Raw genomic sequence first — 22,435 nt, 5'->3', positions numbered from 1 at the left:
CGCCCGTCCGTCCGGGAGAGTTTGCGGGGATGTCCTCGTGATCTGTGCGTCCGCACGCGAGGCGCGTTGTTATTTCTCAACAGTACCTGAAACAGCAACACAATTACTCCATTGCTTTTCCGCTGGTGAGCTCACAGCGGAGCACTCGTTCGCTGTTAAATGAGGCGATTCAGCATCTGAATGCAGTTCAGTAAATAGGTGTGTATCCGTGACTGGGGCTTTCACCTTCTTTAGCCTCTAGAGTAGCAGAGGTGTATAATTAAAGCCTATTAATTCTTACTTTGTTTGCTTACATGTGTCCCATAGCAGTTCTGTTTTTTTAATAGGTAGATGTGACTGTGCAAAGACAGGAGCAATAGAAAACATGGAAGTGAAACAACTTCTTAATGTTTGGGAGCAAGTTACAGCATCCTTTTAAAGTGTAACAGTGGCTGTTGGCTTTGGCCCTCCTTTTTGCTGTGCCACAGGCTTTGTTCCCCCCGGGCAAGCTACTTGGTCTGAGCTTAATCTGCAAACAACTGCTTCATGATGGTGTTTTACAACTAAACTGAACTAATGTGTGTAAAGTAATTTGAGATACGTGGATAGAAAGCGGTATTAAGTTTGTTACATTCAACTATTGCTGTTACATTATGTTGTGTTATAAGCACTTTAATAAATAATTTTAAAAGGCTCCTACTTTTCTATGCTGTTATTCTGGGATTGTCAGGTGAAGCCAGTGTTTGTTCCACTTTATAAGTGAAAGTGTATTTTTTGGTTTTAAGATGCTACCTTTATCTTCTGTTAATGCCTATCTTGCTAAATTGTACACATTAGCTGTTAGTTCAATTTTGGCATGGTAAAGTACTATTCATGTTAGTTCTTTCCAAAAATCAATCGGGTTTGTAGCATCTTTCACCCCTAGTTCTGACAAATGTTCCTAAGAGCCATGCACGATAGGTGAAGAACTCTGTCTGCGTAGTCATCATTGAAATAATTCTGTGCTGGATGTGGAAGGGAATAAATGGTTGGTTGGTTGAATAGAAACAGGGTTTCAGTGACATTGCAGTGTTCGCTTCCTTTCCTGGGCTTTTCTTGGAGCGGTGCGTTAGGTGTAGGGACAACGAATGAGGGAGGGTATTGCATGGTGATTACATTCTGTGCATTGTTTTCAGGAGGATCGTGTGGATAAGAATAAGGAGGGGGTTTTGGTAAGGTTGAATGTTGTACCAATGTTTGGATTAGATCTGCACAGCGCCTGCGCCAAGACACAGCGGGCAGCCAAAGCAATCTCCGACTCGCTGGTGTAGGAGCGGCGGTGAGTGCTGTTTGGCCTGCCCAGAGGTGGAGCGGCACTGCATGCCTCTGCGGCACGGCCAGCCGGGAACCAGAAGGCACATGCCTCCTGGCCAGCAGTCGGGCTGGCTGGCTGCTGGCAGGTACGCTCCACTTCTCAGCCCAGGTGGGCCCACAGCAGGGAACAGTTCTGGTGAACAGTTGTTTTAGGGTTGTGTGGCTGTAGAACGAGTCTGTGCCTGTGCTGAGCCCTTCTGAGGGTTCAGCGTTTCTGGGGACAATGGGTGAGGAGTGCTGCAGTAGGGGAAAATCAGCGGGGATGTGGGAAGACCTGGCGTTTATTGCCGTAGGGGAATGTGGTGGAGTACGTGGGCTGGAGAGGCATCTCTAGGAAAGGAGTGTTGCAGTAGGTGGATGGGAAGATACGTGGGTGAACAAAGAACTTTGAGGGCATGGGTAATGGTGAGTGTGGTAGTGCTGAAAAAGGGAGCAAGGACAGGGTGGGCACTACTGTGGTAATAGGAGGATGTGTGGCTTGACAGTGATAGGTAAAACCTCACCAGGCTGCTCACCGGAGCTGAGCGCTTGTGACTTAGAACTTCACCGAGTGACAAAGATGCGCTGAATGAACCAGCACAGCAGCACTGCGTAGCAAATGTAAAACAGAAAGTAAAGATGCCAATTGCAATGAAAAATCAAGTGGCATTACTAAAATAAAAACATATTATAAATCGCTACTTTCCTTTTTTCCCTTTTATGTAGTAAAATCAGTGATGTTTTTGTTTTTCACATAAACCTCAGTGCCATATACAGCTAGTGTGGAGTTACGCACTGTAATTGAAATAAAAACACAGAGAGGAGGTGTGTTTATAATGCATGCTTCATGGCCCGTGCAGAAGCACTTGCATATAAGCACATCACAAAAAGAAATCTGAATTGTACTGACATAGGTCAGTTGTGCAAGATGTTGAGTACCTGAGCGCCTTGAGCCACATACGTGAGCATATGCTTGGTTTTAAGAGCAGATCAAACCCACAGGTGCAATTGTTCCTATGCTTAAAATTAAATGTGTTTAAAGGCTCAGCTGACTCAGGACCAAAGTGCTCAGCTTTGGCTGGCTTGAGCCTTGAAAGATTTGATACAGCAGTGAGAGGGATTTTCATTGGGACATCTGTTTTCAGCCTCTTAGCACAATTTAAAAATGTTATCCAATACTATCATAACTTTCTTTATTAATTGAAAGGGATGGAGATATACCAGCTGTAGCCCAAGCCAGCAGAGACTTGGGTGGCTAAGCAACAGAAAGGCACCATATTGAGTGAGCCAAAATTCAGTCTCGAAGTCATTTATTTTAACCAGTGACAATACGTTTAGACTCTAGTGTTTCGATTTGATTGATGGTTTAATATCATATATAATTTTTTTAATGAAGGGAACCCATTTAAATATGTTAACATTTGCACTAGTAGTCTCCCATGTACATAACTGCATTTAATCATTACTCTGATTGTTTTTGTGGTTGTGTAATTTGTATCAGCAAAATAACTATGTCAAAGCCACCTTATCTTAATGAAAAATACCGTTACTTCTCTTTTATATGTACTTCTCACTGCACGTGCATAAAGGCAGCAGTAGCCTCAGTCTCGAGTATATTGCTAAACGTATAGCGATCACTGCATGAGTGCTGTCAATTAAGAAATCAAAAAATATTAATGAGCTTAGTGTCTTCTCTAATTCTGCTTTGTTTAAAGCCTTGTTGTGATTCGTTGTCATGTGAATCGAGTAATTTAATTTTAAGACTTTTAATGTTAAAATACATCATCATTAGTGATGTATCTGAAGATTTCACGCTCTTAATAATGGTGCTAAATCAAATTGGGAATCTCCTCTTAATCATCCAAGCTGTGCTGTAGTTTACACAAACAGTTTTGGGGATGGAGAGAAGTTTAGTTCCGCGAAGTAACAAGTATTGTACAGAATTCATGTATGGAAACAAAAAGCGGCGATTCGGCTTGCAGCACAAACTGCTAGAGGTGTCAGTGTTGGATGTGCACCCTCGGGCTAGGCAGCTGGTGTATGTATGCTTTTGTTTATCAGTTACTGGTTTATGTAGCCTTTAGGCCAGCACATGAAACAATCGTTCCTACAGGGTCAGCTGCTGGTCAGAAGCAAAGTAAGAAAAGACTTTGCCTTAAAACGCGTCAGCCATAATTTTAGTGCAGCTGGCACCTGCTACTGGTGCACAGCGGGAGGGTTAGAGGTCAAAGAGGCAGTTGTTCTAAACTCAGTGATGGCTTAAAGGGACTTGTAGATTAATCTGCTTTATTAACTTCTGTATATTAGATAACTATTGCAGTGAATGACAGTCCGTCTTTCTGAATAAGTCCCTTCACCTCTTTCTCTTTTAAATTGGCTTTTGAGTAATGAATATTAAATATAATACATTTCAGGGTAATTAAATGAAAACATTAGGATGATGTTGTTTCACAATCATATCTATAAGTTTCTTGTATATTTATCTTGCATTATTACTCTTCATTGCTTTTTGCTAGCAGAACAAAAAGCATAAATGTTTCAATTAAAGAAGAGGAACTGGCTGTATTTCTCAATAACCTCGTGTCTTCTATGCTGCATAAATATTTTCAAAGAGCAAATAAGTTTAAGGAGAAGTATAAAAATGTTTTATTCCTTGTTTACTCAGTGCAATGTAATACTTTACACTACTTGGAAACGTTTGATTTCTGCTGGCCATGGTTGTTTTATATAAAACACTAAGAGGTGCTGGTTTGGGGAAGGGCAAAAAATATTGCCATTCTGTAGAATCTAACTAGCGATATGAATAGCACCAATAATTTTGTAAAGTTCACATTATAATTCAAAATCCAGTTAGAAGTGATGCTTGCAGTCCGGAAAGAAAGCAATATCTTTACAAAATGGATAGGGAAAGGTAACAATCCATTCCATGATCTGCTACTGGCAGATTTGCCACGTGAGTAATGAAACTTGCTCTCAGTGAACAAACACCCTCCCCTTCCCCCATTTAAAAAAAAAAAAATCAAATTTAAAATTCTAGAACAGCAGCAGCTTACAAGGATGCTTAATTGCTGTTGGATATGATAGCAGTGGCTCATCGAAGCTTACAGCGGATGAGATGATGCTTGTATAGAGATCCGGTGCTTGATGAGGCAGTTGCTGCGGCGTTCTGACCTAGTCAGTGTTCATTTTGAGCAAATGGAAAGGTATGCGTCACGTGAAAAGGGCTGTTTCGTTGCCGAAAACTTCCCAATGACTGGCATACACTAAATACGTGTTCCACTTAACCTTGGCAGATTCCTGATTTTCAGGACTCTGAAATTGAACCTCAAAATCCATGTTTTTCCTAGGCTAATGAATTGCTGTCATTTTTTTTCGTTTGTGATCCTGAGAGATATTTGTGTGCTCAGGGTGTCTTCTGAAATCATGAGATCCAGAAACTTAGTTTGTTGGGTTTTTTTCCCTGGTGTTTACTTGTTTGGTGATTGGCTTTTTTTATTGAAAATTGAGATTCTTGTGTATTTACATGTCTGCAGGAACCTGCACAGTGTAAAAATAAAATACATTTTTTAAAAATCCCAATATCACAACAGATTGATGAGATTTGGGAAAACTTAGTTTATGTCAGGTTAGCTTAGTTTAGGTTAGCTTAGTTTAGGTTAGCTTAGTTTAACTTAAGCAAATGCTCCCAGTGCTTTGCTGGGCACATCAGAGACGAGACAGTTTTGCTATTGAAAGAGCACTACACACAAAGGACTACTACACAACATGGGATTTGACCTTTCAGTATAACCGTGTTTCTGAATGCATGATTCGTTTCCCTTTAAAAAAAAAAAAGGAAATAAAAAAAATTAAAAATGAAGTGTGTGCAACCATTCTTTAAAATCTTTTTAGCATGACAAGTAAAGTAATCTTCCATTGATACTTAAAAGTCCATCTGCAGAAATTCAGGGAGAATGTTAGAGAGACGCAATATCTATTGAAATGTTGAGTGTCAAACTGCCAGGGTAATGTATTTAGTATGAAATATAATATTCAGTGCATTTTGTTTTGATGACTGCATGAAATAGGCTGTGCTCTTATCCTTTGTTGTTGTTGTGAAAGATGATATTCACTAAGAAGTGTTGGTGACTATTCAGGACACAGTAGCAATATGCTTATTACCATCTTTATCATCTGTCTTTTATGTTTATTTGCAATAGCTTTGGTTACAGTTCAGTTCATCAGGATAACAAAAATACTTTTAATTGTTCTACAGAACAAATTAGAGTAATTTTATGAACAGTTTGAAAACAGAAGAGGTTTGAAATCTGTTAGGCCATCGGTAATTAATACCTGGATTAATCTTTTTAAGTTCTACGCTAGTATGCTGCTCTGCTCCAGTAGAGCAGAGTAGGTCGCTTTGCTTTACAGACGATCCTTGAACAGTGGTTAGAGCCAAGCTTCTGGGTTTCTTACACTCTGATTTCCTTCAAGGTGTGGCTTAAAAGCCCAGCCTGCCTCCCTGCCCCTGCTGCTTATCTCTGTATCAGTGCTAAACTAAGGTAAATGTGGGTAAAATAATTACCCTGGTTCTAATTTTCTCTGTACTACTGGTTACTGTTGCTGTGTGGGGGATGCCTCTGGGTCTGCTGCTGGCAGACATCCGCACAGTTTGAGCCTACGCTCAAGCTGCCTGCAAATCCCAGCTGCCTTGTGGCAAGCAAGATCAGGGCTCTTGTAAAAGAGATCTACAAATCTCTTAGTGTTGCTGCAAGGCCAGGTGGATTATGTGATAGATGCCACGCTGGACTGGACTTGCAGGTGAGTGCAAGCTTGCACCCAGCTTAAGGACTTGCTCCTTGGCGTGTGGGGTTTGCGTCCCTGAGGGTTGCACTGAGCACACTTCCACTCAGCATCAGCATGAGTCTAGTTCAGACTCAGGGATAAACGCACGCTCAGTTTGAGATACCTTGAAGTTCCACAGACAAAGGATTTAGAGCTGATCTCGTGCTCAGCCTTTCCCTCCATATGCAGCTTTTTACATTTTTTTGAACATTTCTGTAGATTAAGTTTGAGATTAGCCTCAAATTGGTTTTAGACTAAATGATTTTATTTTTCCAGTAATAGCATTTTCTGACCTTGTCTTCCCTCCCCATGTGACTGGCATTTTGGAAGACCTTCCTGTAATAGAGATTTCAGAAAACTAATGATCCAGCAGGTGAAGATCCCAATTCCTATGCTGAAGTCCCGGTGCAACATTGAAAATCCCCAGCTGCTTTTGTGCGTCAACTCCCAGCACTTGATGCAAGGGAAGGCACTGGTGAATTTCTCAGGAGCTGGAGAAGAGAAGAGTGACGGCTCACGTTTGAGGAATTTAAAGATGATGCACACTGTAAGTCCTAGTGTCAGTTAAGGAGAAGACTGAAAGATTTAGACATAGGACCATTTACGTTCCTGAAGGTGGACTTGCTGGAAGGCATTGGTGTAGGTGAAACTGCTGTTCTCTCCTCGCAAGAGGATTAAATAATCTGTAACTAGTCTTTTGGTCAGAGATGCTGGTAGTAGACACCGACTTCATCCTGTGTCACCTCTCAGGTAAGAGTGCTGGCTGTGCAAGAAAGGAAGAGGCTCTCACCACGCAGACTGGAAAAAAAGCTTAAGGATCTTCTTCTGAGATGAGACTAACTGGGTTTACAAAGACCTGAACTTAGCTGCCTCTTCACATACTGCTAAAAGCAGAGGGGAATGTGTATTAATTTTTTATAAGGTTTTTAAAGAGCTCAGCCTTCTCCTACGCCAAAGCAACCTGACATTTGTGTTACAAATTATGACAAGTTGTACGTTCCAAAAGTCCCAGTTAATCACAGTTCTGTCATCTTTAAAAACAGCTGTAACACTGTATAGTCACAGCCACTTGTTTAGAAATGGCTGAATCTTAAATAAACAGCTTAGGTTAATTTAAAATGATACTCTAGTATCTGTAACTGAAAATCTCTGAATGCTACCAGCTAAAAAATGCAGATTAAGGGTTGATGTCACAATCTTAAATTATTCCAGCCTGAGGTGGAATAATTTGCTGTCTGTCAGGGAGCACAGATGGATAGGCAAAAAGAAGCTGTGCAGATACAAGAGTTTGTAAACATCTGTCAGCTACACCAGATATCCAAATACAAAATCTAGCACTTCAGGCAGCATATGAGTATGTGACATTCAACAGAGGGTTTACATGAAATTCAGCACAGACAGAAGCAAGTCAGCACACCCTGGAAGGTAATAATTAATGAAATGTATCCCCTCCTCCCTGCAGAAAGAGGGAGGTATTTCATTCATCAGGCGTCTTCAGTGTTGCTGCAGTTAACTGTTCTGCTTCCAGTATTTAATGTAGCCAACGCTTAGACTAGGCAAAACTGCTCCATCCTGTGAGACTTACCACTTTGCTATAGGTGAGTCTATAGCAGCCAGCTGGCATCTCTTCTCCATCCCTGATGGATGCCAGCTCACCCGGGAGCACCGTCTCCCGTAGGATAGATGGACCCAGTTCTGATAGGCAGGACTGGATCGAGTATCATAGTCCTTCATGTAAAAAATTCAGATGCAACTGTAATTTGAAAAGAATGTGTTCTGTCATCTTAGAATATGCCCTCAAATTAGAGGGAAGATACTAAAATTACTGTTTGAAAACATGCTACTGTAGGGCAAAATCTTTTGCTGTGAACAGCTCGTGTGCAGGATGTAGCTGCTGCCCATGTTCCAGCTGTGTTGCAGTTGCTCCCTAGCGTAGCGCCAACATCTGCTTTGTGATCCTGTCGGCTGCTTGAAAGGCAGTTCAGTACTGGCTACAGGTAGGAAATGATGAAAGTAAACCTTAGCTTTGAAAAGTCCTCTTTGCACTACTGGTCTCTGTTATTGTGCTACATACAACAGTTTATTTTAACAGTAAAAAATAGAAAACTGCAGTGGATCTGGTGTAGTAAATTTAATGGGCACATTGCAGGTACTTGTCCTTAGCATTAAGCTATCATCCTAAATGTGTCCTTTTGCGTATGTGCTCATGTTTCTCTTTCAGATACAAAGTCAGGTTTGACGTAAGTTAGTACATAGACATAAGTCTTACTTTATGATTATTTCTGCTGGCTCATGATTTGGACCTTCTTCAAGTGAATCTCCCGTACTCAGCCCTTTGGCCAGTTCTAAAGACATATCCAGGAAAATGCCAAGCTCCACACTCTCTGTAACTGTTCCTTTTCACATCTATAGCCATCCCTTTTCCATCCCTTCTGAACATTGGGAGAAAAGACTCTGCCAGCAGGACATAACACATAACTGATAGGAAAACCCTGTGAAAGATACACTTAAATCATATTTCAGTCCATCAGCTGCAGGCATATACAAGTTCATGGTATGCAGTGTGTCACTCAGATGCCTTGTCCTGACATCAGGATTGGTTTTTTTCAGCCGTTTATACCTTAATTTTTTCATAAAAGGAAACAAAAAAGGCCAGACCCAATTGAACTATTCCAAACTGACGTACAAGATTAGGTCCCTCACAGTTTTATTAAGTCTTGATAATTCCTGCAGCTTCTTTAAGCTTCAGCTGTTGAATCATGAAATTTTATTTATTAATGTTTATTTACATATATATATATTGGAAGTACATATAAATAGGGTGAAATGCTATACTCTGTGAACAGAAATCTAGAGCAATCTAGCCTATATAGGCTGAAAGAAAAGCTTGGTCTGAGGGTAGCTTAGAAGGCTCAGAGCAGAAAGACTGTTGAAAAGAGCTCTGTGGTTGCATTAGCCCGGTTTCATGGACTGCCTGTGTTTTCTGTCTGATGTCCTCTTCTCTCTCTCCCACCCTCCCTCCTTCCACAACTCCTCCCCTCTTCCTACACATGTAATGACAATTAGCAACGGGACGAGAGAGAGTTGAGAGAGTGTCCAGAAGGAAAGCTGCTGTAATGTGACTTGGCCCATTATTCAGTGCTAGAGGTTGAGGCTGCCCACCTCGGCCGCAGCACCAGCCTTCCATGCTTCTGCTGCTCCGGAACAACTTGTTCAAAGCTCTTTGTTGGTCTAATGTAATTTCATAGTGCAGGGGGACGAGACACGTGATTCTTAAACTCTTGTATATTGTAAATCTCAACTGATTTGCTGTTTCTGGCAGTTAAATATTTTTTTTTTTAGTTCAGGAGTAATGGGCTGGTTCTCACTTTCATAATAAATAAAGGCTTTAGTTTTCTTACTTCATCTGGAAATTTTAGCTTTGAACATGGAAAATATCAATCTGAAAGTTAGGCTTTCTAGTAAAATAAATATTTTAAAACAACAGATTAAAATTTAAGGTATTTAATAATCTTGGAGCATTTAAGTCTTCCTAATATTAGTAAATGATGATCCATTTATTGATATAGGAAGAATTGATGATGAAAGAACTGAGAACTCCAAAGGACGTTTAAATTAGTAATCACAGCTCCTAAATTAAGAGCGAACTGTCTGAAGCTAGAGCTATAAAAACCTACCAAGTTTCGTATGCTGAACAGTGAAAATCTGAACCTTTTTCAGATCTGAATGGAAAAAACGAGTGTTGTGACCAGCCAAGTGTTTGGTTAAAAGCTGTATATGTTCTTAGACCATTCGAAATCTTTTGTAAAGGAATACATACTGCTGTCTCTGGTGGTGTTAACATAATGTTCTTTATGGTAAAATGTGATTAGTTGCAGCAAAATAAAATATTCATCCCAACATATGGGAGAAAGAAATGAGTTACGGGACCTGCTATGATGCAAGTGCTCTCTATTGATAACGTGGAGCAGCAAAAAAGCCTTTTTAATGGAAAGGCAGCTTCTTTTCCAGCTTCCTTTAGAAAAAGTTTTCGTAACGAGGGTTATCTTGACCAGCATTTTCTTCCTCCACCCAAGAAAGAAAGAGGCTCTGAAGGAAGAGAGGGTCTGAAGAATTAATTTATTGGAAGAACAGTTCTTTATTCTTGCCTGTTCTGTCAATAGTTCCTTTTGTAAAGAACAAATGTGTCAGGAGAAACGTTATTGAACCAGATGAAGTGATGCCCTATGTTTAAGATAAGAGAACAGAGGCAAGGTTGCTGTTTTGAACTAAGTAGAAAATAGATTATCTGCTCCCCCACCCCCTGCCTTTTTAATGTCTCGTTCCCCACCTTGAGACCTTGTTTTCTGCCTGAGTCAGTGTGAGGACTTGAGTCTGCCCCACGCCTCGGGCAGCTGCCCCGACTGCTGGAGTGCCGCTGCACTGCAGTGGGTCTGTGGCAGGATCTGAGATGTCATTTTCCTCAAACAAAACGTTTTAGTTTCTACCAATAGGGTATTTTCCACCTAGAAAACAAAAAGTCCATATGTTTGATCAGTTCTGCTTCTGTGCTCTGTGCTTTGTTTTGCCGTTGAGTTGCTTTGTGATCTCCAATTAGATGATGAGACTTTTGGCAAAGGTGGAGCAAGGAGGGTGTACCATAGCATAGGTTTCCCTCTGACACCTGCATGCTAAATACATGCAAATCCACCTGAACCCCAACTTCTGCTGCTGCCCGGTAAGAGGGAATGCAGGTCTCTAGCAACAGCATGACCAAGGTTGGGTGATGGCTGGAAGGAGCTGAGGAAGTTGAGGGGGTGCCCCAGGCTCAGTCTGTATCACTGTGGCTTTGCACACAGACTTTGTTCCTCAGTCAGCCCCTCTGTAAAATGTGATGGTAATGCTGATGTATCTCAGTGGCATATTTTGAAGCTAACTAACATCTGGAAAATGCTCTGCAGTTCTCAAAAGAAGTGAAATAGAAATGCAGACAGCGCTGCTGCTGTTGGCGGCTGAACGCTTGCTCATGTACCTGGGTCCAGCTGATGGCCTGGGAGCGGGCAGGGCCGCTCTGGGGCAGCGGTGCTGGCCGGGTAACTACATTCATCTCCTCATTTGTAGACGGTTACTGGGCAAGATCTCATCTTCAGAAAATTGCGGTTATCATTTCTGTACATGTTGCCATCATAAATACAAATATATGTAAATGCGTGTCAGCAAATTAAATATGAAGAAGGCACATTATTTCAGAGCCTCCTTCAGAAGCTTAAAGAGTTTCGGTTCCTTCATGACCTGAACAACTCAGGAGAGCAACAAAAATGGACATATGTATGGAGCTGTGTGTCAAGTATCTAGAAATTCTGTCCTGCATGGGTCGACCTGTTTCTCCTGATTACAACAGTCAAATCACTGATCACGTGAGGTCTGAAGGAGGAAGCTGAGGATGTCACTTGTCAATGTAGGAAGAAGCTGTTCTATATTACATGAAAATAATAGAGAGACGGGAGAGGGAGAATTAGTGAAATTAAATGAAAGCCTGATACCTCTGCCCAAGAAAGAGTTAAAGTCTGGTACATCACCAGTAAATGTGCTGTTTGCTGAGGCAAAGCTTCATTATAAAGTAGCATGAGGCTCGTCTAGAGGAGCTCTATTGCCTTGCAGATGAATCTGTGCAGGCTGCCTCCCTTAGACAGAAGTTCTTTCCAGCAGGGGTGGTCTCCTAACGCTTGTTTGCGGGTGCAATCTCTCTTGGAGTCTGTCAGCAGCACTGTAAAACAAAGAAGGATCTGGAATGCAAACAGCTTGCTGTAGGCTCACGCAGAAGTAGCACAGGAAACCAAAGCTACCGAGTAAAACAAAGCAGCAGCAATAACTGTGACAGAGAAACACGGAAAACAGGAAAAGGAAGTTTAAGGCTGTTATCGTGGATTTTGGTGCCCTTCATCTTGGTGGAATTAGGCTCAGTAATTGCTGATTGTCTTCTGCCTATGCCGTAATGCACTCCTGGCAACCTCCGACAGAGGTCTTGATATGATAGATAGGTTTGCCCCAATTTTACGCATACAACTCTTAATGCTGAGCCATACACCTTGATTTTTTTTTTTTAATCTTTGGAAGAAGTGGGATGTCTAAGACATCTGCAACGACAACACGATAGGATTCCAAATTGTCCACCTCTGCAAGTAATAAACTTACATAAGTTCATGAGAGGCATTAATCACTGCTCCAGAGAGCTCACAGGCAGATGTTACAACCTTGTTCATATTAGTGCAGTGGTACCGCTAGTCCCAGCAGTTCCTTTAAACAGAGTCAACTTTGTCTGAAAGTGTTAGCACTTGATGGTGGTGTGACTGTCTGGTTTAACTGAAAGGAATGGGTTGACCCATGAAGAAAACGGACGTACGCACGTCTAGGTCCGAGACCTAGCTAACTTCTGAATGCAGTGTTGTTCCCTGCGTGGCTAATGATTTCTAAAAGGGTTCTCTTTCATTAATCCTTAGAGTCAGAAGTGGAATTAAAAATGTTTGATGGTAGGATCTTTTTCCAAGAGGAAAAGCTTGGAAGTGGGAGGGAGGCTTTCACTGTTTCCTGACCTGGTTGGCCAATCAAAACACACAATTAATAGTTACTGTTACATAGATTTCTTTATATTGGCTTTGTTTTTATGAATTGTAACATTCATCACATTCCTTGCCTATTTCAGTACTGTCTGTACTACTTATGCACAGAGACAAATAAGCGTTTCCCAGGTGAGTTTTGGACATTTTGGTGTTCTTCCATATTTAGGCCAAAAACTTTCCTAAAATATTTGCTTTGCAGTTCAGTTTAGTAGCAATTCTGGGCTAGAGACCTTAAAGACATCCTCATGAGTTGCTTGATAAAGCTGGAGTTGAAGAGGTGACACTTTCCCTCTGGTTCAGTTGTGAACTTGTCTCTGAGCATGCCCTTTTTAGATTAAGCATCACATTGAAAGCCTTTCTACATGCGTAGCACTTTTTCTAAGAAATGTGGGTATGTCAGTCGTGGTGCTCTGACTAAATCACAGCTTGAGTGAGTTTGATTACTTTAAAAAATGCTTCTGTCCTAACAGCTGGCTTTGTTACAAGCTACAGAGATGAAAACCGGGTGATGAAGGAATTATAAGAAATTGTAATTATTCTTCATGTTTGGAAAACAAGCTCCTATTAGTGCTCGCGCAGAGGTTTTGAATTGTTTGCATTAGTTCCAAAACACTATAGAACTGGTTTTGTCCTGGGTAATGGAAAGTAGTTTGCCTGATATATAAACTGTGAAGTCAGGTGAAGGAACTGGCCTTTCCCATGCCAGACTGTATGTTCCTAACCTGAAAGCTCAAATGATTTGTGGATATCTGTGTTCCAGGTGATTTGTAGTGCTAAGATTCATCTTTTTCATTTAGCGAAACATGCTGTTTGACTTCGCCTTGGTCAGTTATTACAAGCTAGTTTGCAGTGTGGCAGTTCTGTGGAGACCCTGCTCGTAGCTACTCATTGGCCTAGAAGAAAGGATTTAATGATTTTCTACTTCCTCTATGTTTGGTTTTAGGGTGTAGATATTTTATAAATGTGAGTCAAACTATTTACTGGTGACATTTTACAAATTTTCACTCTGTTTAATCTCTGAGTAATGTTTTTAGGTTCATGTATGTTGTGGCCTTTGGCATTTTGGACTAACGTATCTCAAGGATATCTTAGAGCATTTTATCTTTAAATGGATTCTATAGCGATTTTGTAATTTCTTTTTACAAAAATTGTGCCAATCCCTAAAATAAGTCCTACCCTTCCTAGCTACACACACAGAGGTATAGAAGCACAGCAAGACCAGAAGAGGCCTCAGAGGGAGAAGACTCCATGTGGCAGAGCTGAAGGCTCTGGTTACGTGCCAACGAGCAAAGTGAATTATGTACCTCCACTTTGGGTGCCGGTAGAACTTAATTGTATGAGTTGATAGATCTCAGTGCTTTATAAAGTTGATGAAGCGGCTTTATCTCTGCTGTAGAGCTCCATAAAGTAAGTCACAGAAGTAAAGTAAAATGTCTAAAATCAGAGGCCGGATTTGTAACCGGGATGAAAATGGTGTAGATTTATAGACTTCTCGCTGTAATCAGGATTGCCTTCGTTGAAATAGGGAGTGTTCCCTTCAGATGCCTTGCAGTGTCATACATGAAGAAAGGTAGATGTGAGAAAATCAGAATCTTGAAGAGCACCTAGGGATTAATCTGAAATTAATACAGATTTCTGGTCGCACATGTATTGCTCTCCTAGAAGTAGTGTGACAACGGGGCAAATCCCTGTAGTAAAATCAAAGCCTGTACCTTAAATTAACACAACTCTAAATCTCAATTCATACTTGGTTTAAATTCAACTTTTTCTTTGGAGCCCAGCTTTGGCATTTGTTTTCTTTAGCTTTCTTCATGTGGTAGTTTTCGTTATGGAAATACTTGTTTGGAAGAATGACTTTTGTAATACCATGCTCATATATGAAATATTGGTGATTTCAGCATGGTTAGTAAAGGTTTCGCTAATTTTTCCTTCTCACCACATCACACAGTATAACACCAGCATCTATATACATGTAAACCGTTTGAATTTTCTTTCAGATGATGTCAATCCTAATGAACACCATCATTTTTGAAGACTGCAGAAACCAATGGTCTGTGTCAAGACCGCTGCTCGGACTTATACTTCTCAGTGAGAAAGTGAGTATTTAAGAAACTCCACCAGATGCACTCTTCACGTGCCAAGTAGTTGAAATAGTTATTTCACGTAGAACAAAGCTGCCTGTTGCCCTTTCAGATCCCCTTGTTCCCTTATGCCCACTAGGAATGGAGAGTAGGGTTCAGCTCATGTACTGTATAGGTATTTTACAGATTAGTTCACAAAGGCTAAGTGGCTTCATTTTGATGAAAAGTCCTCTCAAACCTTTACCCCAACTTTTACACCCAACCTTAGATCATGCAAGTATATAACTAACCTTTTTTTAATAAAGTCTATGTCTTCGCTTTTCCAGAATTAAACAGGAGTAGAAGTTATGCAAGCTCATCTGGCTTTTAGATAGAAATACGAAACAAGAACACTGTGGAAATCGCATCAGAAAAATTGCTTCCCAGAAAAATAGTTAACCAATTTCTTTTTCTGAAAGGTTTCACAGGAGCAACTAGCTTTGGGGGGCATTATCTGAGTGCTTACACTTAAGTACTCGCATTGATTGCAATTTGGATTGTGTGCATCTGTGGCAGATTCTGTAAACCAGGAAATACTCTGCAATTTGCCCTTTCAATAAAATCTGAAACTATGAATTTGGATATACCCATCATGTTTCCCTGGTGACTTAATAGAGACAATATTGTCTGAAATGGAAACCGTCTGAGTAAATGAATGCGAGTTGATCTAAATGTGTGCATTTTTTGTATGGCAAGGCATTGTTTCTGAAGATACTGACCTGTTGTATTCGCCATACTTCAGAGCTAGCTCTAACTTTATTCTGAATTGCTTTATCTCTTGGGCAGTCACAAGCCCCAGTGTATTACTGCTTTGGAGAATGAATTGTCTATACAATAAGAGGGTGCTGGAAAAAAATAAGACACTAAGATTAGCAGCAACCGCATACATTAAAATTCAAACTGAAATCCCAGCTATGGAAGGAAACTAATAGAAGAAGAAAATATATCAAGAAGAGAAGCGCTGTCTCATCATTCACCTGTGCTGAAGGATCCAATTTTAGCCATATCCAATAGCACTGTCATTCATCTTCTTGGTGTGTTATTGTGATTTAAATCCAAGCTCTATAAGAGAGAGCAGTTCTTTTAAAATGATTGAGAGGGAATAAGGGCAAATTCAGTGTTTAGGAAAACTTTATGACATCACAATATTATACTTTACAGATGGAAGCAATATTTCCTACTTTGGAAGGAAAACTAATCATTTTCTATCTGCTCTGAGTCACTGCATCATTATAAAAGTGGGAAATAAGTAGTTTTGTGCATTCCCAATCTTGTTCAAGTTGACACTTTTTTTTATATAATGCTTCTGATTTATAGCGTTTAGGTATTAGCCTGACTACATATTAATTATGTGGTTTTGATGCTTCAGTATAAGAAGAAATTAAATATTTCACTTGAAGATCAAACCATGGAGCTGTAAATCATAAGGAATAAATTTGTGACTGGCACAATATTCTTTTTACTGAAATTAGACTAGTTCTAATGATTATGTGTTTTGCTTAGCAGACGTGGATATGTACAAGCACCTTTACTTACGAACAAGCCTTACATTTCTTTTGGAAGGGTGGAGAACAGGAAATAGAATTTACAATATTTGTATTGCCCCTTTCGCATCAAGGTTATTTATTTCGTTTTCGGAAAAAGTAGGACACGTACTTATATACGGCTGTAAAAGTCATCTTTTCTTGGCTCATTTCAGTGCACTGCTGGTTTATTTATTGGAAATGGGTTCCTTTATTTCAGGTAGCGTCTCTGTCTCTGCAGTTCCCGAGATAGCAAGCACACATTTACCATGTTTTACTGCTTGTTCGCTTCTTCTTTTGTTTCAATGAGATCTTCTTTGCCCATAATTCATCTCAAAGGGGAGGTTTACTTGGGGACTGCAAAAAATGGGGATTTATACATGTTTGCACCAGAGGGGTAATTATGCCAAAATGGGTATTGTACTCAGAGTCCACCCTAAAGCAATGCTAAATCTTTTGAGACAGCATCAGCTTAGTATGAAATGGGATGGTTGCAGGTGGTTCCTGACACTGTTCCCATACTGAAGTGCAGCAGCAAGTTTAATTTAAATCCTAGTGGCAAGAGGTTGGCAGAAGAAGCCTTCTGTATCCTGATAATGTAGCAACAGCATCTCCTCCTTGCTATTGTCCTTCAACTGAAGAACACAGGCACCGAGTGTACAGGCAAAAGTGGCGTTATCGCAGAGAAGCCCTGGAAACCCCAGGGCTCAGAACAGCTCCATAGTGTTGAAACAGTGATGCCAGGGGAGAGTCTTCAGGGGGATGCTGTACTCATTAATGGTAGGCAGAGATGTTATTCCTTGCTGTTACATGAGGATGCTGTTAATACTTTCCATTATGGGGTTGACTGAAGAAGTTCCTGGAAGCCTCTTTTCTGAAAACAACTTGTGGACCTTGGACAAGATCTCGGGGTTGTGGCCTTGTCTACATTGAACTCTGCATTTATCACCTTGAGACGGGGCTTCTGGGAATGTGTTTGGTGCAGGCAGATATTTCATCGTTCACACCAGCTCCCAGGTGATTTTCAGTTTTGAGTTCCTAAGTAGTTTGGGACCCAGCTGTTTGATCAGCTGCTGCCTTCACTTCCAGTACTGCTGCAGTGGTCAGCAAAGATGCATAATACAGGATGTTTCTGGTTTGAGAGGAACTGGATTGAGGGCAAGTAATTTGCCAAGCAGACATTAAAGCAAACACTTCCTATAATCCTGTTGAGTTGTCAGGGCTTAGTGTTAGAGTGCTGTGGTTTTACTACATTGCTTTTTGTTATCCCATATTTTTTCACATATACAGGAGAGCTGTAGTTTTGATGGAAAAGTTGTGTGTTTAATTTGAGATTTGTTTAAGGTTTAAACAGCTTTAAACCTGTTAAAGGTTTTAAAAAAATCTAGCAAACAAATCACAGACTTTTGTGCTTTCTGACACTCTGTACAACACCCTACAAGTTACATTAACTTCAAAAGTCTACTAAATTTTGCATACTAAAAACTGATTTTCATCCTACCTTTAACAAGTTCTCTTGTTACACACCTGAAATTTGGGGAATACCACCAATATTATTCTTGACTGCAATATCAGACTGCTCAGAAACTCTGCCAGGTACTTGGGCACAGGTTCATCAGAATGGTTCATTCTCCTCTGTATATATCAGTGCTTATACCATGGATGTGCTTACGCCCAAGGCCGTAAGACTTTGAATGACACAGCCCATATAATAAAGACTAAACAGGATTACGTGACTTGCTTGGCTGTAGTAGTAGGGTAGTGGGAGGTCCCCTCCCGTTCAGTATTTCTAGACTAAACCTAGATTTTTCTAAGGTGATAAAAAGTTCTATTTTAACTAGTCTATAAATCTGCCAGAATATAATGGGAATAATACATAGAAAATCATATAGATCACTTAGCTTCTAAAGAAGCAAAGGTAGGTCTGTCTCATCACAGCACTGAAGTGATTAGAGCCCACAGCAAAGTGCACAAATTTGCACCATTCTGAAAAGACTTGAAAAGTAGTCAGGGATGCTTCTGTCACCTCTCTTGGGTGGCTTTCTGTACTGGAACTGGTTAGGTGGCCAACACCCACTGGTAAAGTGGCACGTCACCTGTGAGCACTAAACTTCAGTCGTGATATACGGCTGAAGCTGGTACACTTCAGGAAGGCAGCATTTGAAACCCGATTCAGATAGACCTCTGTGTGCTGTTTGCCAAACTCCTCTCCCAGAGGGCATTGTATGAAGCACTTGCTCAAGAGCACTCCAGATGTAGATGAGTAACTCTGGGTTTAAATTTCCAAACCTCATTTTTAATATTCTATGCTTTGCTATCATAGTACTTCAGTGAACTAAGGGCAACCTTGATAACCAGCCAACCTGACAACAAACGTGAAGTCCTTGACCAGTGCTTCAGGAATCTTATGGAAGGAGTTGAGCAAAACCTTTTGGTAAAGAACAGAGACAGGTAAGTTCATAACACATAAGTAAACTGAAAGAATAAAAGACAAATGGAAACTTTAACTGGGGGGGGGGGGAAATAGGAAGTATTCCAGGTAGCCTTAAACTGCAGTTCCTTTTGAAAGGAAGATAATATCCTATCAAAGAATTCATCCCTAGACTTAACAGTTAGAGCCTGAACATTTGATAATTATGTATCTTCTTGGTCAGAAATGTATTTCCTAATTTAATCCCAAAGTCAAGGTTTGCCAGGCTGCAGCTGCTGTTTTTTCACGTGGGAAAAACTGCCTTATTTCAGCAGGTGAGCCTCAGAGATGCCTTTTTCCAACCTTAAACCCCTCTGATAAAACACTTGCTTCAGCCTCCAGCGGTGCTGTTGCTCTGACAGAGCCTTTTCTTGCTGGTGTTGGGGTTAAGCAACTGCTTGTGAAATGCCAGAATGAGAAGGGATCCAGCAGGGCCACTTACACATTGTAGATAAATGAGGCAAGGATATGTTTTTTTAACATGAATCACAAACTCGCCCAATCTTGCCCTCATCTGAAAAATAGAATACAAGCCTTCACAAAAGAAATGGCGAGTTTGTCTGCATTTAATGTTCACACTAACGTTTTGTTACTAGCTACCTGCATTTTCTCTTCCATGTGCATTATTCAACCAAAGCAAACCTTGAAAGTACAGAGAGACAATCTAAGTCCAGACTGTGGAACTTCCTGGAAAGCTTGAAACAAGCTGGAAAGGGGCTTGGAGAGAAGTGATGGCTAAAGCCATTTGGTGCTTTTATTTCTCTGACTTATTCTCTGTTTGTTGGTGTGGAAATCAGGTTGAACTTGTTTAATTCTTAAATAGTTTTGCGTTAATTATGGTCTCCACAGTTTTCTTTCATTTTCCTATTAAATTCTGGTACTAAAGGTGTAAGTTCCTTATGGCCTGACTGTGGATGATAGCCAGAGACAGGGGAATTTGGAAGCAAACCCAGAGAAGCACAGAGATCACATCCATGGCACTAATAAATCAGACAGACTTTCTCTGTAACTTGTATTATGGATCAGCAGAAAACCTGGGGAAAAGGCAGAGAGCCACCAGGAAGGAGGAGAATGCCTGTTAAAACAAAGAAAAACTGAGCTGGCAGTGACGGGCCGTAGGACGTAGGCTGACCTTAGAGCTGTAAATGCCAAGGGGAGTCATTTGACTCAACAGTCCAAAGAAAAAAAGGAAAAACTGAGTAAAACTCATTCTTACAGCTAGATAGTTTCTCAGTTCCCTATCTGTTTATATTTATTGAAGGCAAGGTCCTTAAGATAACACTGTTTTCTGAGAAAAACATACTTTGATGTGAAGTTTCTCTGAGCTGCCTTATTCTGAGAACTAGCCTAGGCTCAGGGAAGGTGGGTGGGCAGGAGGCCGAGCTCCCCTGTCGCCTCCAGGCAGGCAGCAAGGCATGGTGGTTGGGCAGCGTGGGGAATCCAGCTCTGCTGTCTGTGCTCTCCCTGTTCAGGGCATGGACAGAGGCTTCCATCACTTGGGCTGCCAGCAAATATTAGATTTGGCAAGTGGTAGATTCAAATATCTGTGGATTTAAAGGGGATTTTCATCTCGAAGCGCTGTGGAGTACTCTCAGATAGGCAGTGGTGCGGAAGCTCTCGGAGAGCTTTTGTGGAAGTGCAGGCGGGGAGGGATGGGTGCAGGTGTGAGGTGGATAGAGATAATTCGGTCGAACGAGCAGCTCGTCTGTCTCAGTAGCATCCGCCTGTCTAACTTGGGAAGACTTTTAAGCCATCACTTCCCCAACAAGCAGCATGAGTTAATATGATGGCTTTTCTGTTTTCAGGTCTTGATTTGTAATCCTTCTCAGATTTATTCTGTGGAACAGGAGGCTTCTTTTAACTGTGATTGTTTAAAATTGAGCAGAAATCAATTTCCATTAGTAAGGAAATAAGCACAAACGTAAAAAATTATGAATAGAATAAAGAATGAACTCATAATTGCATCCTGTATTTCCACACACAGCAAGCCCCAGTTTACCACACTGCTGCTAGACATACCGATAAAGTACAGTACAGTGGAGGCAGTCTGGAAGGGTTATTACCCCTGGTCCTACAGAGAGACCTTTGCTGAGATCCCATCGGTTTTGCAAGCACCGGTCCACCAGTCCTTTGCAGGAAGGAGCCCTAAGGAGCCGTTCTTCGGGAAACTTTATTAGCTTCGCTATAGTGAGCCAGCAAAGTCTGACACAATCAAAGCGAAGAGCATTGAGGCAACAAACAAAAGAACATTTGAAAAACCCTAAATACAGGGTGCAATATATGTTTCTGACATTTTACATCATTTTTTGTGTGTTTTTTGGTTGGGTTGTTTTTTTTTTTAAATACGTATGTGAGATGTGATAAATGTCAATTAAACTCTCTTTTTCGGGTAAGGATAGACCAAGGGAGTAGATCAGCTTTGGGCTGTCATACAAGCTCAGTCGGAGTTGTCATTCAGTCTCAGGTGTGATGATGCCGGACGGATTTCCCGTCCTACACCTGCCAGTAGAGAACTGTTGGGGAGTATTTTTGTGAATTCATTCTGTGCCAGATGGGTGATGGTACCGCGTTTCACTGAGAGACAGGTTGAACTCTGACACCACTCATGAGGGAGGAAGGTAGGTCTGAGAGAGCCTGGCCTTGATGACCATCTGGACATGTCCCAAAGAGCGCTTTGCTGGAGGGTTGGGAGAAAGGACACGTTCTGAGTCACGTGGGATGGAAAGGTTTCTCGTTGCATTCATTTCCCAGCTGACTTTTAAAGTGTTTCACACCGTTGGTAGGCTGAGTTTACAATGCTGCCCGTGCATGTTTAAATGCTCATTGTTATTTTATAGGACTGGTTTTTGAGGGCACCTAGTGATTTTGTTTGTGAGTTTTCCTCTGGTTTTCTTTCAATTTAAAATTTACATTATAGTTATTCTTTTTACCAGTTCTTGAAATACATCTCTCAATATCAGGTCTCCTTTAACCAAACATCTGGGTTCTCTTTTTCCCAGGTTCACTCAGAATATGTCAGTCTTTCGAAGAGACATGGCTGAAGCTCTGCGCAGCGAAGGGGCCTCGGATCCCGGCAGTTTAGATATGATGAGTTGACAATGACTTTGGAAACAGAGCACTGACTAATAAACCAACTCTGAAAGTTTCGGGACCCTATTACATTGTTAGATAGATTTTTGACCTTTGTGAGAACTATTTTTTTAAGATATCTTCTGCCTTTTTATATCTCTGGCCTAAATGTAAGGATTTATAATAGTGAAAGCAATGGAAAATCAGCCTTAGTTTGAAGAACGTTTTCAGCCTTTCTTATCAAAATTTATTATCCTGTTGTTTTATCTTTACGAAACGGTTTAGAAACAGTACTTAACCAAAGAACAAAATAAATATGCATTCCTTCTAAACTTGTATCAGTTAGTGATTCTCAGTCCTACACATAATAGTAAATAATATCTCATCAATGAAAAACTCCAAGCTCACTCTGAGGTCATATTTGTTTGAAAATGAGATGAAAGCCAGTACAAATTTTATATGACATCTTTTTGAAATAATAAAATTACTATTTTTCTACAAAATGTTATATATTTCTTT

At 40.7% G+C, this 22,435-nt stretch overlaps 1 protein-coding gene across 1 annotated transcript in view; it reads left to right on the top strand.

The window, feature by feature from the left end:
- RANBP17 (RAN binding protein 17) overlaps positions 1 to 21,943 on the top strand; it is a 164,770-nt gene extending 142,827 nt beyond the window's left edge. Inside the window, exons 26-28 of the mRNA XM_009285979.1 lie at positions 14,732 to 14,830; positions 18,701 to 18,828; positions 21,847 to 21,943. Of these exons, the coding sequence (XP_009284254.1) occupies positions 14,732 to 14,830; positions 18,701 to 18,828; positions 21,847 to 21,943 (324 nt within the window). The remainder of the gene's footprint in view (positions 1 to 14,731; positions 14,831 to 18,700; positions 18,829 to 21,846) is intronic.
- The last annotated feature ends 492 nt before the right edge of the window (positions 21,944 to 22,435 follow it).

Source organism: Aptenodytes forsteri, unplaced genomic scaffold (assembly GCF_000699145.1).
Source record: "Aptenodytes forsteri isolate BGI_AS27 unplaced genomic scaffold, ASM69914v1 Scaffold54, whole genome shotgun sequence".
NCBI classification, from domain to species: Eukaryota; Metazoa; Chordata; class Aves; order Sphenisciformes; family Spheniscidae; genus Aptenodytes; species Aptenodytes forsteri.
Note: the sequence above shows the minus strand (reverse complement) of the source record. Positions and strands in the feature narration are given on the sequence as shown.